Source organism: Pseudopodoces humilis, chromosome 13 (assembly GCF_049639895.1).
Source record: "Pseudopodoces humilis isolate 2021_Gansu_Grassland_sample_001 chromosome 13, ASM4963989v1, whole genome shotgun sequence".
NCBI classification, from domain to species: Eukaryota; Metazoa; Chordata; class Aves; order Passeriformes; family Paridae; genus Pseudopodoces; species Pseudopodoces humilis.
In genome coordinates, this window is record NC_142212.1 from 7,286,900 (window position 1) to 7,301,833 (window position 14,934).

A 14,934-nucleotide genomic window follows, 5' to 3' on the forward strand; every position below is an offset into this window, starting at 1 on the left:
TTGCTAAGGATAAGGCTACTTCAGTAACTTCCCATTTTTTATAAAATTACGTATTTGTTACGTAAGTTCCTCCCACATGCATTGCAACTGGATTTGTTTTTGCTTCCTGCAATGATCTGCTGCACAGTATTGCTATGCTCCACTCCACAAGTTCATAGGGGCTGAAGTTTTGGTTAAGCAGATTTATCCTTCTGCACAACACCCTGAAATTCTTAATGGGCTCTGCCCCTATGATGTCCTTCAGAGGCAATTTCTTCATCTGCCTCTTTCCCTTGCACAGAATAAATCCCTGAGGAGCAGTAAATGTTATCAAGAGGGGAATGATGGTAATTTAGTTGGAAATCTGCAACAAATTAATTATAATATTGAATGTCTCTAGTCCCTGCTCTACCAATCTATAACATATAAATGAGGTACTCTGAGTATGGTGTGGCACAGAAACATGGCAGATGGGAACATCCATATTTCTTTCTTCTCTGGACAATGGTTATTTCCATTCAAAGCATCATCACTTGTTATAGTAGCTGGGACATATTCTAGAACATCCACAGAATGCTGGCCATTTCCTCCAGGAGTGGGTAACCAATATTGAAGTGACAGAAAAGTGAAGCAATCTTAGGGAAACAACTGGATGCCTGTTTATAGAAGGAAAACTGCTGTTCAGAGAAGAATTGATGTCTTCAGTAATTAGCACATTTGTAACTAAAGACCATTAGTGTTCCTTAATACTTCCTCAAAAGTTTCTAAACAGATTTGCATTTCCTTTTTAGCTCTAATTTTGATTTGAAAATATAGTAGGTAATTTGATTGAGCAATAAAGGGACAGTTTGCTTTTGAAATCTGCACAACTATATGCTTACAAGTTTGGAGCAACTGTGAATTTTTTTCTCTCTGTTTCATGGTTTTACTGGCTTTTAGGAGTATTTGGTAGCTTCCAGTATATATTGCTGTGGTCATTATAAGGACTAGGGGTTAGAAAATAGACTTCGGTGAGGCCAAAATCAGGAAATTTATGAAAATATTTGCAAGGGAAGCAGCTGTTTTTTGGGGGATGTTTTTGTTTGTGTTAGATCCAGGCCTTATCAGATATGAATTTCTCAGTAGTGCCTCAGTGCTTAAATTAATAAGCCTGATTAAAAAAAAATAAAAAATATTTGGATGCTGGAGTCCAGCTTTGCCAAGATACTTCTTAGGTTCTTGGGTTGGGCACTAACTCCTGCTAAGCACATGAGGTGCCTTCTTCAGTGCCTGCAGTGGTTGTTAGGCAACTAATCTTGATTTAGATACTTTTGAAAATCTACCAAGCATTTTTGACACCTAAATATCTGACTGTTGAGAGTAGAAGTCCTAGTTAATTTCTAGACATGTAAGGCAAGTACCTAAGTACGTTGAATACTTAAATTGGAAACACCTGCACTGTAATGACACCCATGAAGAACTTGTGGTGCCTTCCCAAATCAACTAAACCTGCAACAGTTGAGCCAGTCAGGTCAGAAACTTAGAAAAGAGGAAGCTCTCAACCCAAGGTCAAGATGTATTTGTAGCATGCTGCTTTCTAAATCAGCCTTGCTGCAATTTTTTTTTTTTTTAATTAACAAAGGTAAAGCTGAAGAGAATAGGCTCTACCTAACAAAGAGCTTCTTATAAAGGTGCTGGCTGGGCATTCTTCACTGGATCCCTGGAGACTATCAGCAGTGTTAAGGTCTTATTGCTTTACTTCTAATTACTGTCTGTAGATGTTATTAATTATTAATTAGATGGAGGTAGTTGTGGATGAAGAATGGGTGAAAGAGTGGTTAGGCACATGAATAGGAAAGTGGCAGAGGAAAGATGTAGTAGAAATAGTTTAATGGAAAAGTTTTCTTAACAAAATACCACTTTTTGTCAAAGATAAGGGGTGCACACCTATTGAGTTTGACTGTGGCTTGTCCAAAGGAAATAATGAAATAGTCTTTAAAAATATGGGGAAACGTTCATTGAAGAGAAAACAAACTGTAATTTTGAAGCATCAATTCTGTTTCAGATTGGGATTTATGCCTATAATTCTTACCAGACTTCATTAATCACTTTTTGTAGTGATTGAAACACTGCTTTGCCGGAAGGGAAGGTGGCTTCCCGAGTTGTCTCCTTTGTGGTAACAGCTCACGGTCCCTCCAGCCACGTGTATCAGTACACGGCACTTCTGGGGTAGCTTCACCACCAACGAGACACAAAACCTAAATGAATGTTTGAGGGTTCTGCAGTAGAAGGTACGCCAAAATTATTTTTTTTCAAAGTTTTTTTATTTGGATAAACTTCGAAGATCCCAGTGTTAGCTTGAAGTCAGAATGACGGCATTTCAACAGGTCAGGGGAGAGCTCCGGGCTGGGCTAAATCGGGAGCTTTCCTGGAGGTGAGAACAGAGGGTGCGGACTGGGACGGAGCGGCTGGAGAGCCTTGAGCCGCTAGGAGCGGGGACACGGAGCGCGGGGAGAGGGAGGCTCTAAAGCCGCTGACGCCGAGGTCGGTGCCCCGAGCGTTGCCGCTGTCCCTGCCCTGAGCCTGACGGACGGGGGCTCGGGCGGGAGCAGGGGCGGCGGTGACGGGGTTAGGGCTGCGGGCGCGGGTCTGTTTGCGGTGCCGGAGCTCCGGGCGATGGGAGCGGCCCCGCGCCCCCGCCCGGCCGCAGCAGCAGGTGGCAGCGCCGGCGGTGGCAGCAGCGAGGGAGTTAAAGCCAGCGGCGGCGGGAGGAGGGGGACTGCGAGCGAGCGGGCGGCGGCAGCGGCGGCGGGAGGAGGGGGCCGAGGCGGAGCAGGCGGCGGCGGGAGGAGGGGGACCGGGGAGCAGGCAGCAGCGGCAGGAGGGGACCGAGGAACCGGCGGCGGCAGCAGCAGCCGGGTTGCTAGGGATGGAGAGATCCCGTGTCACCCGGATGTGAGTGTCATGTTGGCCCAAACTCTGAGGGATTTGGCAGCGGCGAAGCAGCAGCGGCAGGAGGAGGAGGAGCAGCGGCAGCCCCTCGCACGTCTCTAGTCACTACCATGGGGGTCGGGTAGCGGGTAGCGCAGGGGCAGCGCGCACCTGGCTCGGGGTGGGGTTGGGGGGCGTCTCTGCCCTTTTTTGTTTTTTCATTTTCCTCTCACGCGCTGGAGAAAGTGAGAAAAATGCACCAGCAGCAGCAGCCCGAGCAGCACCCTGAAGGTAAGAGCCGGGGCGCCCACCAAGGGCAGCGGCGTGCTTGGGGTTGAGGGGACGGAGGGGGCGGGGAAGGATTTATGAGGGATTTGGGAGTCGGGGATTGGGGGGATTAGGGAACGGGTTGAGGATGGGCTCGGTTTGGGGTGGGAAAGGAATGAGCGGCTGTGTTCGAGGAGGGACCGGGAAGGGCAGGGGATGAGGCGAAGGCGGGACAAGGTGCTGCCCTCGGCGTGTGACCAACGTGCGAGGGGATTTATGCGCGTCTGTCCCTTGTCCTGGGGCCATTAATACCAGCTGAGGGAGGACGCGGCTGGGGCTGCGTTTGCCTCATCCATGAGTAACTGGGGCTGAAGCTGCCCGGAGCTGCGGCTCCCGGGGGCTGCCCCGCGCCGGGCGGCGGGGCCAAGGGCAGGGCGGCGGGCGCGATCGCTCGGCCCCTGCCCGGCGGGGCGCACGGGGGCGAGACGCGGGGCTCCGCCGACGGGCTCCGGCGCTGCCACGGCCCCCGCTCTTGTTTATAAATGATTCCTCCCCCCTCAATCAGCAGCAAGTTAGTGTTGCCCCCGAGGAGCGCAGTCACCCGGGTTTTGTTTCCCTTTCAAGCATCCATTTAAAAAGATGATGGCTACATAGATAGATGGGTAGGTGGGTGGTTTACTTGCGCCGAGCCACGTTTCATGGCATCCCGAAGGGCAGGCGGAAGGCGGGGGAGATGGCTGTGCCATTGCTTTTATATCTGGGGGAGGAAAAAAAAAAAAAAAAAGAAAAGAGGGGGCGGGAGGGGAAGCAGAGATGCTTTGGGAAAATGTTGGAGGCAGATGTGCCACCTTTGTCCCCGCGGCGGCTCTGCCCCCCGTGTCACCCAGCTGTTGATGCGCCGCTGCTGGCCAGCGCTCGCCGCGCCGGTGCCGCTCCCCGCGGCAGCTCCGTGGGGGCCCCGCCGTGACCCCCCCACTCCCCGCCGCCATCCCGGGGAGCCATCTTAGGGCTCCCGCGCCCCCGGAGCGGGGGCCGGCCCCGGCCTCGTTCACATCCACGCGCGTTCGCGGCGCTCCCGTGGTCTGTGCCCCCCGTCTGGAGCAGGAGGGCTGTGCTTTCCCTGCCTCTCCGCTGCTTGACGGGGAGCGATTTTTCCTCCCCTGCCCGGGTAGATCCGTTTCACAGTCATCTTTCTTGCCAGCCCGAATTCCCTGCACGTATATTGTGCCGTTCCTCCATTTTTTTCCCCACCCAGGCATCAAGTTTTGAATCGCACTCAGGAGCCTCTCCTTCCTACAGGTGCATGTAGGAGTAGACTGTTGCGCTAGTCAAAGAGCTCGCGAGGAAGGATCCTTGCAAGGAGGTGGTGTTTTGCCTCTTTGCTGTCATCTGCATAAAGAGCACTCGATTATTATTTGGAAGGTGCAGTTTATTTTTTAAATTCTCGTGAAAGCAAGACCAAACACCGTGCTTTTACAGAACCAAAGCTTATCCTTTTACAATGTGTCCGTGGTTGTGGTTCCTAGTGCAAAAGATAGCAGAGCTTTATGAACGTGTTTATCGCAGACAGTATTGGATCTTCGCTTGTGGGAGGCATCCACGCATTTTTCTCTGAGAATGCAAAGCAGGGCAAGATTTAACTTGCTTACAGGACTTCCCCCTCTACCTTGCTGCTTATCCTTAATTGAACAATGTGTAAGAATTTTAAACAACTATTCTTTTGACCAAAATAAATTGGGAGAGTAGTAAATGCTAAGGTGCTATAGCAAACTTGGATCTTGGGGGTTAGGCATGTTTTACTGAATAAACACAAGGACAGGAGGGCTTCTATCCAGTTAGAAAAGACATTGTACATGCAAGAATCAAAATAAGAAGCGTTTGTGTCTCAATATCAATCAGTCAATCTTGAAGTTGTAAAAGTGATTCCTGAACATGTTTTCTACTGTTCGATTGCATATAGCACAGCACAAGTGTATGCACATATATCTGTATATGTAATGTCAACCTCAGGCAGCCATGAAGTCTTAAAACAATCTTTTTGGATTAGACCCATTTTAGTGTAAAACAATTATAACAGAGTATTTTTTTTCTTTTGTCCCACAGAGGTGAACTATGCAAGTAGCACCAGGATTCCTCTCCCTGGTGACGGACCAGCTATTCAGTCAAACAGTTCAGCACCATCCAAGCAAACTGTTCTATCTTGGCAAGCTGCAATTGATGCTGCTAGACAAGCAAAGGCTGCCCAAAACATGAGTACCACCACAGCCCAGCCTGTAGGATCTCTGTCCCAAAGAAAACGCCAGCAATATGCCAAGAGCAAAAAACAGGGTAATACGTCCAATAGTCGGCCACCCCGTGCCCTTTTCTGTTTATCCCTCAACAATCCAATACGAAGAGCCTGCATTAGTCTAGTAGAATGGAAGTATCCTTTGTTGCAGTTTGCTTTTTAAATGATTTTCTTACATTTTCTGATTGTATAAAGGGGATTGTTTTACAGGATCTCTTAGAGCATCACAACTTACATGTTACATCACTAATACGTGTGGGTAACTGTCATTAATGTCAATGGGAGTTAATTTGGCTTCAGTTGCTGTTAAAGATAGTCTCTTGTGTCATGTTGACACAGAATATAATTTACTGAAGTAGGTAGCTCAAAGTCAGAGGAGAGCTTGTAGCAGTTGCTTTTTTTGGGAGAAGTTGGGGGAACATTTTCAAGCTAAGATTATATTCCAGGAAATCTCTGCATTGTATTTTTTTTCCTTTCCAGATAAGGAAGAATGGGTGGGAATGTATTTAGCCATCCAGTGTTGTGGAGATGGCCAAAGGTGTCAAAACTGTATCTTCGATATTGCAATTTGGGGTATTTGCATTAGGGCAAATGAGTCAGGTGTAGAAATCTTTTTAAAAAGATTGTTTTTCCTGGTACTAAAAGTAGGGAAGGCTTTTACTTAAGGCAAGGAAATGTTCTAAATACCCACAGGTGTCTGAAATACAATAGTCTTCTGAGCTTGTGCAACTTATGTCTACCACCAAACATATTTGGAAGCATGTTAATGGGAGATCAGAGATGCTGCCTTGTCTTCATGATGACCTGTGTGATGGGAAGGATGGCTTTTCCTTTAGTTCAGTGGTTACGATGTGGAAATATGTGCATTTCTCTGGCAGAACAGATAGCATGTTGGTTTGGTATATTATTTAATCACCAAGAAAAGGTTTGAAATAGAAAATAGTTTTGCTGAGGTACAAGGAGAAAAATGTTAGCCTATTAGCCATGGCAACATCCCTGTAATGGGAAACAGCTGTTCAAGACAGTAGATTACTGAAGTAAAACTCAATTTGTTACTATAAACAGAACAGCCAACCTGGCAATAAGAGCTGTTACTCATTTATAGGGTTGGTATTTCTCAGTTCTTTGTACAAAATTCAATTGCAAATTAAAGATAGCGAAATGGCTTCTTCTTTCATTTAAACTGGTAGAAGTCCAACTAATTTCAGTAAATTGGCCTCTCCTTGGCTAAGGTCAGGTAAATGAAATTACTATGGATCTGGAGTGGAATAACTCAGCGAGAATTTGTCCCAGCAGCACCACATCATAAAACAAGGTTGTCAGTCCTGTCATGGTATCAATTGCTCACTCCAGTCTGGAAAATGCTGTTGGAACTTTATTTTGTACACAATGTAGCAGCTGTTGATTTTGATCCACTTTGTAGCCATAAATGTGGCCCTCAAGGTGACAAACTTCTAATAGGCTAGCAAACGAAATTTAACACATCTTATAGGATATATGAGCTTTGCTTGTTTGTTTTTCCCAGGGAACTTTTTAAACTGGCAAAAATATGCTTTTGAATGTATTTAATACTCTTACCCCCGTCATTTATAGGACTCTTACGAAAACTTATCCAGACGTTGTGCATCAAATACAGGAAATGATGCCAAAAATTGTAGCGGAGATCCAAAGTACTTCTTTTCCAAACTTCCACAGATAGGTTCATCTTGGTACCTCCATGTTCATGGTCATTGAGAATAGCCTTGTGAGAAATAAAATATATTTATTTTATTATAAATATTATCTCACAATACTTTGTGAGAAAGGAAAATCAATAATGAATGGAAGTATGAACTTCGTACGCATGAGTTTTAAGAAAAGGAAGAAATTTTTTTCTGGAAGGCAGAAGGTATCTCTGGGTTCCCACTGCTACTGTCCAGCTGTAGTAATGAAAGCAGAGCTGCAGTCCATGCTGTTGTCATTGTAGAAGTCTGTAGCCTCTTTTTGTGTGGCTGCCAAGCCAGCCATAATATTCTGTTTTCTGCTCAGCTCACCTAAACTTTCATCTGTCCTGGCCAAAGCCAGGATTCAGGAATGCAACTGTCAGAGACATGAAGTGCCTCAGAATTTTCCTGTGTCAGTTGTAAAGCTTTCTAGCTCTCCTATATGAGAATAGTTGTGATTTTCTGGAAAATCTTTCTCATATTCTACTCTGAACTGTATTTCCAGTGATTTTCCACATTTGGACAAATATGTATAAATGAGACCTACATAGGAGGACGGAGTAGCTCCATGATTATTCCTTGCCCATTATGATGACCTGCATGTTGATTTAAGAGTGGATAATTATATTCATCTTTGGAATTTAATATAAAGTGCTCTGTGACAGCATGAGTAATAGTTTTCACTCTTTTAAAAAGGAAGAGGACGTTGAAGGATCATTGTGATGGAAAATAATATGGTATATATAGTGCTATAACTAAAGGTGATGGAATGTTTGTCAGAGTTATCAGTCAAAAGATTGCCTTAAAGCAAAGACTTATTTTACCATTGTTGATGCTCAAAGGAGAACCAGACTTAAGAGTTTGTAGATACTTATAAGCCATGAATTCCTTAACAAGGCTTTTCCAGACCATTTGACATATTTATACTACTGTCTATTTTTGCCAATTGTGTGGCCTTAGCTGTTTACATCCCATTCCCAGAAGATGATTCTAATTCAACTAATCATAATTTGGTAAGTGCTCTGGAATTTTTATTTTATATTTGTTCACTATGCTTTTAACATGATTAACTGTTAGTATTTGAGACTGCACTAAATATAGGTAATTTCAGTAAAATAAATTGGTATGTAGTGATATAAAATTGTACATGGAATTGCTTCGTGGTTTTGTTTTTTTCTTCCAATATTAAGTGTTTGTCCTGTGTTCCAAATGAGGTTTTTTATCAGTAAAATTCTTTGGAGAGAAATGTGCATTAATATTATGCTCTGTGTGTCCATATATTTGTGGCATAAAAACTTTAATTTTTGTTTCTATTGCTTATATTTACATATAAATATACTACATATATTTACTAGCTGTTACTGTTTCTGACACTTATTTCAGACTTGAAGGTTTACTGCCTTTCCTAGTGTACTTATCTACTCTGTTTGCAGTTTTTAATGGTTTTATTTGGCTGTTTATTTTACTGGGTATTTTAATTTTTAATGAGAGGATGGTGGGAAATTTTGCATTGATACATTTTAAAGCAAAAGGAACATCAAGGTGAATTTTCAAAGCTGTTACTGCTGTTGTAAATGATCTTTTAAAAAAAGGATGGTGTTGCAGTAAGTGGTGTGTGGAGATGTATTTCTTTGGCTGAGAATGGTATACTAGGGTAGTTCTTGAAAAGATAAAATGGAAACTAATTTTTTTTAATTCTCTAAAACTTACAAAAGGTATCACTCATGGGCAATATTGAATTACATTGCAATGATTTTGTTGTTTTTATTAAACTCCATCTTGAAATAGTGGAGTTAAGTGGTCTTGCACACTCATAATCTGCATGTGACTCTTTGAATGGGAAAGGAAGTTCATGAAATAAAGAACTGGATACCAAGAAGTAGGTAATTTTGGATTAATTTACCTGGAAAATTAGGGTTGATATGAGGTCTTCTGTTTTATGAGCATGTTTGTATAATTTGTAGTGCATATATGTTTATTTTTCTAAAAAATGATTATTTTGTGCAGATGACCCATTTATTAATTTTTTTAAATTGCAATTAGTAAATATGGATAAAAATTGCTGATGAAAGGCAGAATAATTCAGGTCAGTGTAAAGAAAGAGTTATGCAGCTGTGTATCCAGCCAACCAACAGACTTTTTTTTTCCCCCTGAGAAATTCAGGGCACAAATCTCCATAGCTGTCAATCCACTCTGAGATCTGTTAATAACTAATTTCAGAAAGCATTACATGAAAAGGATAAAGTAGTTACTTGTGTCAGAGGCTAATAATTTTGAAAAATGTTTCTAGCATTAGTTTTGTTAGGTTATTGTCTGGTTTTTGTGACCCAATTTCAATTCTACAGTGTGCTAGAATTTAGAAAGACAATGGACATTTTCATCCCTGATGATTTTTTTTTAATCTAGTGTGGCCAGGCTAATCTAAGGAATAATGATTTGAGTCTTTTTTTTTTTCTCTTAGTAAGGGATTCTTAATCCCTATCTATTTTAAGTAGAAGGGTTCTTGAACCCCTCCAATTATATGCATATGAAATTGACTTGGACATTTAAATGATCTCAAGTTCTCATTTAAATTTGCATCCTGTTTATCCTGAAGTTGTTTCACTCCACTAAGTTTTCTCAAAGACCGGAATTTATACTGGCAATGTACTTTGAGCTGCTGGGACAGATTAAAACTCAATAAGTGAGCACACATCCTGTGTGTTCAATCTAATAAAATAAATAGCTCTGGAATGAACAGCGTTGTCTTTTCCTATGGCAGTGGTTTTCCATCATGAAATATGTTAAACAGGGGTCTGGGCTCATGTCTCGCCTCTGGTATTTCACTGACAATTTTCCTTGGTTAGTGTGGATTTAAGTGCACTGTGAGGGAATATAGTTGAAGAGCTGAGTTAGAAATCTTAGGCTTGCTTGGAAACCTGCTGGATCCTGTGTTTCCTCCTGCTTGAGGTGCTTGTGTCAATAAGTGTTGGAGAGAGGACTTGCAGTGGGACTAGGGATTATTCTGCTCAGAATGTTCAGACCTTTCATCTGGTTTTTGAACAGACCAAATCTTAATCATCATTGAACCCTATAGATTTGGCAGGGTTTTGGCTCCCTGCATACAGACATGGATGCCTGACCTGAGCCCTGCACTCTGGTCTTGCTAGGAGACTGCCCCACTCTGGCTTTAGTTCACGTTCAGCTTCATAAATTTTGGTTTGCATATGGATATTATATCTAGCTTGATTCAGTGTTGCCACATTGAATTGAATAGAGGAATTGCTTTCCATCAGCTAGCTGAACTGGCTCATTTTTTTAAAAATTTGTAAACAGAAAAATGAAGTGTTTATACACGTGGGGTTTTTCTGTGAATACAAAATAGACATAATTTGTAATCGGCCTCAGAATGAGGAAGCAATGGTCTAAGCACAAACCAGTGGAACACTGATAAATGGGAATTAGAAATGTAAACTTTTCCATTTTTGGTTGGGCTCATAAGAAGGTACATATGAGAATTTGGGCAGTCTAAGTGTTCATCCTTTATGACTTGGAAAGTTTGCAGTGGCAACTTCAACGCATGGAGGTTGTGCATAGACTGCAGTACGGAGTGATGAACTTAAGCCTGAATTCTACTTCATTAATAATTAGTCCCTAATCATTGCATATACTGATACAAGTGGGCCCTGTTCTCCTCCAAGTAGATGGGGAAACTATTATTGAACTGAGAAGTTGTCTGTTAGAGCAGAGCAGGGGCAATGTACCTTGGGATGAAATCCTGCTTCATATTTTAAGGAAGTTCCCTTCATCTGCCTTCAGAAATTTTGGGTGATCTGAACTTTCCATGCTTGATTGAGCTCTTCTCTTTTGGAAGAATTTCTTGTCTGAGCTTGAGAAGAAACAGTTTCTAACAGAAAGGGTTTCCTGTATGTAAATCTTATATCTGTTTCTGTCTTTTCCTTTCTTTTCCTCATCTGTGGTATGTTATTTCCCTCCATGTCTTTTGTCTTTAACTTCCCACTAATTTCTTTCTTGATATCTTTTGCCTCTACCCTCTGGCTTCCCTCTGTGTTTTCTCTTCTGTTTGTCCTCTTGTGCAGCATGCTTTTCTCTATCTCCTTCTCCCACCTCAAGGTACCATCCTGCTGTCCCATGTTCTGTTCTGTGCTTTGCCTCCTGCTGCCTTTCCTATTGCCCTTACTTGCACCGGGCTTCTTATTGTGCACAGGCAGACTAACACAATACAAGTCTGGATTTTGGCCATGGTCAAGACATTGTTGGTTATTCTTTTTCTTTCCTGCTTTTTAATAAGTAAATATGAACAATAAGAAAGTATCCATCCAGAGTTGCTGAAAAGGACACCCCTGAAGCTTGAGCTGAACCTTTGGTTGCACGGCATCTCTTGTGACTAGACCCCCAAGGTTTGTGTGGTGACAGTGTTCTACTTGAGAAGGACAGCAGAGCCAGGGGGTGGGAGACCCAGCTGTATAAATTACAGCAAATTGGCAAAGCCCCAAGAGTAGAGTTTGCCTCTAGTGCACAAATGGCCCTAATGTTAATTGAAGTCTTTGTGCCCCGATAACAGGATTCTCAGCCTTGCCCGAGTAGCACTGTCTGTGGGGAAGCCTCTGAGCGAGGCTCTGTGCTAGAGGCACTCCAGGCTGTGCTTGCAGGGCAGGTGCTGATGGTCCTGGATGCCTGGGACTGGGAGAGCCGTAGTGGGGGACACTGCTACAGAAAGGTAATGTTTGTGTCCTACTTTCAGGCCAAGAGTTCCTCTGTAAGTAGCTTTACGTGGCTCTTTGAGTCCCTTCAGCAGGAGGAAAACCAGTGTTGTGCCTTCAATCTAGGGCACAGCAGGAGAGTACTCTGAGAAGAACCGGTTGAACTCTTGACTTAGAGGTGTCAGGCTTCCTGTCCTTATCTCATTAGCAACTCGATGACTCATTCAGTTCTGAGGCCACATGACTAATTAATCCATACATTGAAAAGGCTGTTGGTTTTTACCTTGCACCCAGTTGTCCTCTATACGGAGATTATCTGAAAAGATTGTAGGAGTCTATAAATTTAAATATCATTTAGTAAATAATTCTAAAGATTGTTTAATTGCTAGGTGTTCAATACTGTATATTAGAAAGGTTTCTGTGTTTATCTACTGTCTTTTCTGTGTTTACTTTTTCTGCTCAAGAGTCTTTAAGGCCTGGCTCTCTTTCCACTCACTTAGAAAATCTTCCAATCTAAATAACTTTTTGATACTGTGTTACTGATATTTTCCTACCTTTGCAGTCTTAGCTAATGCTCTCTGCTAATGCCTCTGCTAGCTGGCATAAAAAGTCACCCAAGTAAACTTTTCAGGAAAGATGCAAGATAACTTGGACTCTTCTGAAAATACTTCACTTTGCTTGGGGAGAACATTGTGGGGACCATATAATCACTTGTGTGTATATACACTTGGCTTGTGTATACATAGCCAAGCTACCCATACTAAAGATACCAGATGAATTTCTTGTAGGAGAAAAAAACGCTGAGTTTAATCTGGAAAAGATTCAAAAATATAGGATTTAATTGTAAGTGATATACCACAGGAATTTTACATTGTGCATTGATTCAAGTCAGTGAAATGTATTTACATGACTGTGTAAGAATGGGAGGGGAGAAAGTGAGACTGTGAGCAAGTCATTAACTCAGATTTGGAAAAAAATACCCTCACTGAAATGAGGAGACTTGGGTCAGTTTTTTTGTCTATATGCAAATGTTCTGAGGGATAGTTTTGATAATTTTTTTGCTGCTTTTCAGGGACATTGACACCCTGACATGTATTTTCTTGTTCAAAAACCCATGAAATAACTATTTAACTACAAGAACAACATGCCTTATCTTTCTGAAAATTTATAATAAAGTTATTTGATGGTTATTAGGTGAGATAGAATGCATCAGTACATAACCTTTAACAGATGATATTTCTGCAAGGAGATTATTAAAAAATATTGTAATTTAGTACTCATTCCTACCTTCCTATTTCAATTTTTAATATTATTGTTGGCCCAAAACTTGAGTAATGCGCATTAGCTAATTATTATGGATTACTTTGATTTTTCAATGCATATTTTGAATTTAGAAAAGTTTTTTCTTTTTCCTTTGTGTTTTAATGCATAACTCTGCAAAGCAGATGAAAATTCTGAGGTAGTGTTTTAGTCTCACTTTATCCTGCAGTAAATTCCTGGGCCTATACTGTCTGTGCTGCCCCAGTTACATGACATAGCTCTTGATTTTTTTCTGGTGAACATGACTGCATTTGTCAAGTACTTCTCTATGTGAATGAAACAAACTTGATTTCACTCTGTGGTTTAGGAAGAGGGATGTTCCCAAAGGAAGGTTGACAAGGATGATGGGCAATTTCCAACTGGTAGAGAAAGGTTGTTTGGGTTTGTAGAGGTTTGGGAATCGCACAGTCAAGTCCTTGTTCCTCTTTAGTTTGTTTTGTGTGTCCCAGTACAACTTAACCCATGCTGAAGGAGCTGGATCCTAAAATGTCTATTTGGAGTATAAGGGGATGTGAAGATCTGCAGTTTGGTGTTACAGATTTCAGTCAATGAAACTACAAAACTTTTTGTTTTGTTTTTTAAATGCAAGAGAGAGCTTGTCAGTTGTCCACACCAGAAGGCCTTACAAAAAGACGTACTTAATCATTCCCATTTGAAATATTTTTTTCATGTTCAAAGTTGCAAGCTTGTTCCTGTGGGGAATTCCTGCTAAGGGCTTGTCTCTCCTTAAAGAGATTTGCTGGTAGTGCACTACTGGCAAACTGCCTGGGGAGAGAGAGCATACACCAGAAAGATTTATTTTTCTATTATAGCCTAAAGTCAGTCTCCCAAATAGAATAGTGCTGCACTGCTAGAGAAGACTGGGCTGGTTTTTTTTGTTTCTTTATGCTGTGGAGAGCAGTTGATTCTCCATTCTCCTTTTCCCTTACTGCCTGCTTGATGAAGAAGATATGCCTGGGAAATATTTAAGTATAGACTGTATAAATAAAAGTGTAATAAAAGTAAATCCGCTCATTTAAAAACAGAACAATCATATTAGTTACTGTATCAGTTGAGTGGTCAGTGGGGAAAGTAGTTAGATTTGGTATTAAAATAGCTATAATTGAGCTATAAATTGAGCATTTAAGATGAGCGGGAGAAATTTGTACTTTATCTGCAAACTGTTGGAATAGAGTGAAAGTAGATTTTGAAATACTCTGAAAAAACCCGTGAAAAATCCTGGTGATAAAACTACTGGCTTTATGTAAAGCATGTGAATCACTTGTTTACTCCAATATTGAGTATGTAAATCTAAAAAAATACTAATTATGGTTTTATTCATCAACAATAGCTGCTATGCTAAAGGAAATGCTGGAAGTTGTTTCTGAAAGTTTTACTCAAAAATTGAACACCATAGAATTGAAATGCTTTCTATGTTGCCATGGAAACAATGCCACACCAAATGCAGAGTGCCATAAATATTGCTTGGACTTTTTTCTATAAAGCCAATTTTAAAACTCTAGATTATACAGAGTATGGGTGTTTACTTTCTTTTAAAAATATGTTCACATCAGATGTGTATTAGGTTTTGAGAATTGTGTTTGCTTTTATTGTGGTTTGTAAGTGCTGAGTCTTGAAATATCCAAGAGTGGATCCATGGCTTTTGAAAGTGCTGGTCAAGGCTGGCTTGCTTAATTTGAGCGGTTCTGGGTGCTTGTAGAAAGCTGGTCCCTGAGTACTTCAAAAGATTTGTGTAGCTGTTAAATCAACTGAAATGCAGTTTCTA

The 14,934-nt window shown here is 41.6% G+C and overlaps 1 protein-coding gene across 1 annotated transcript in view; it reads left to right on the plus strand.

Annotated features, from left to right (window-relative positions):
* The first annotated feature begins 1,554 nt into the window (after window positions 1-1,554).
* Window positions 1,555-14,934, plus strand: part of CACNA1D (calcium voltage-gated channel subunit alpha1 D) — a 169,209-nt gene continuing 155,829 nt past the window's right edge. Inside the window, exons 1-5 of the mRNA XM_088062045.1 lie at window positions 1,555-1,702; window positions 2,077-2,249; window positions 3,136-3,180; window positions 5,260-5,578; window positions 8,054-8,159. Coding sequence (XP_087918171.1) covers window positions 2,225-2,249; window positions 3,136-3,180; window positions 5,260-5,578; window positions 8,054-8,159 — 495 coding nt within the window. The 5' untranslated portion in view covers window positions 1,555-1,702; window positions 2,077-2,224. The remainder of the gene's footprint in view (window positions 1,703-2,076; window positions 2,250-3,135; window positions 3,181-5,259; window positions 5,579-8,053; window positions 8,160-14,934) is intronic.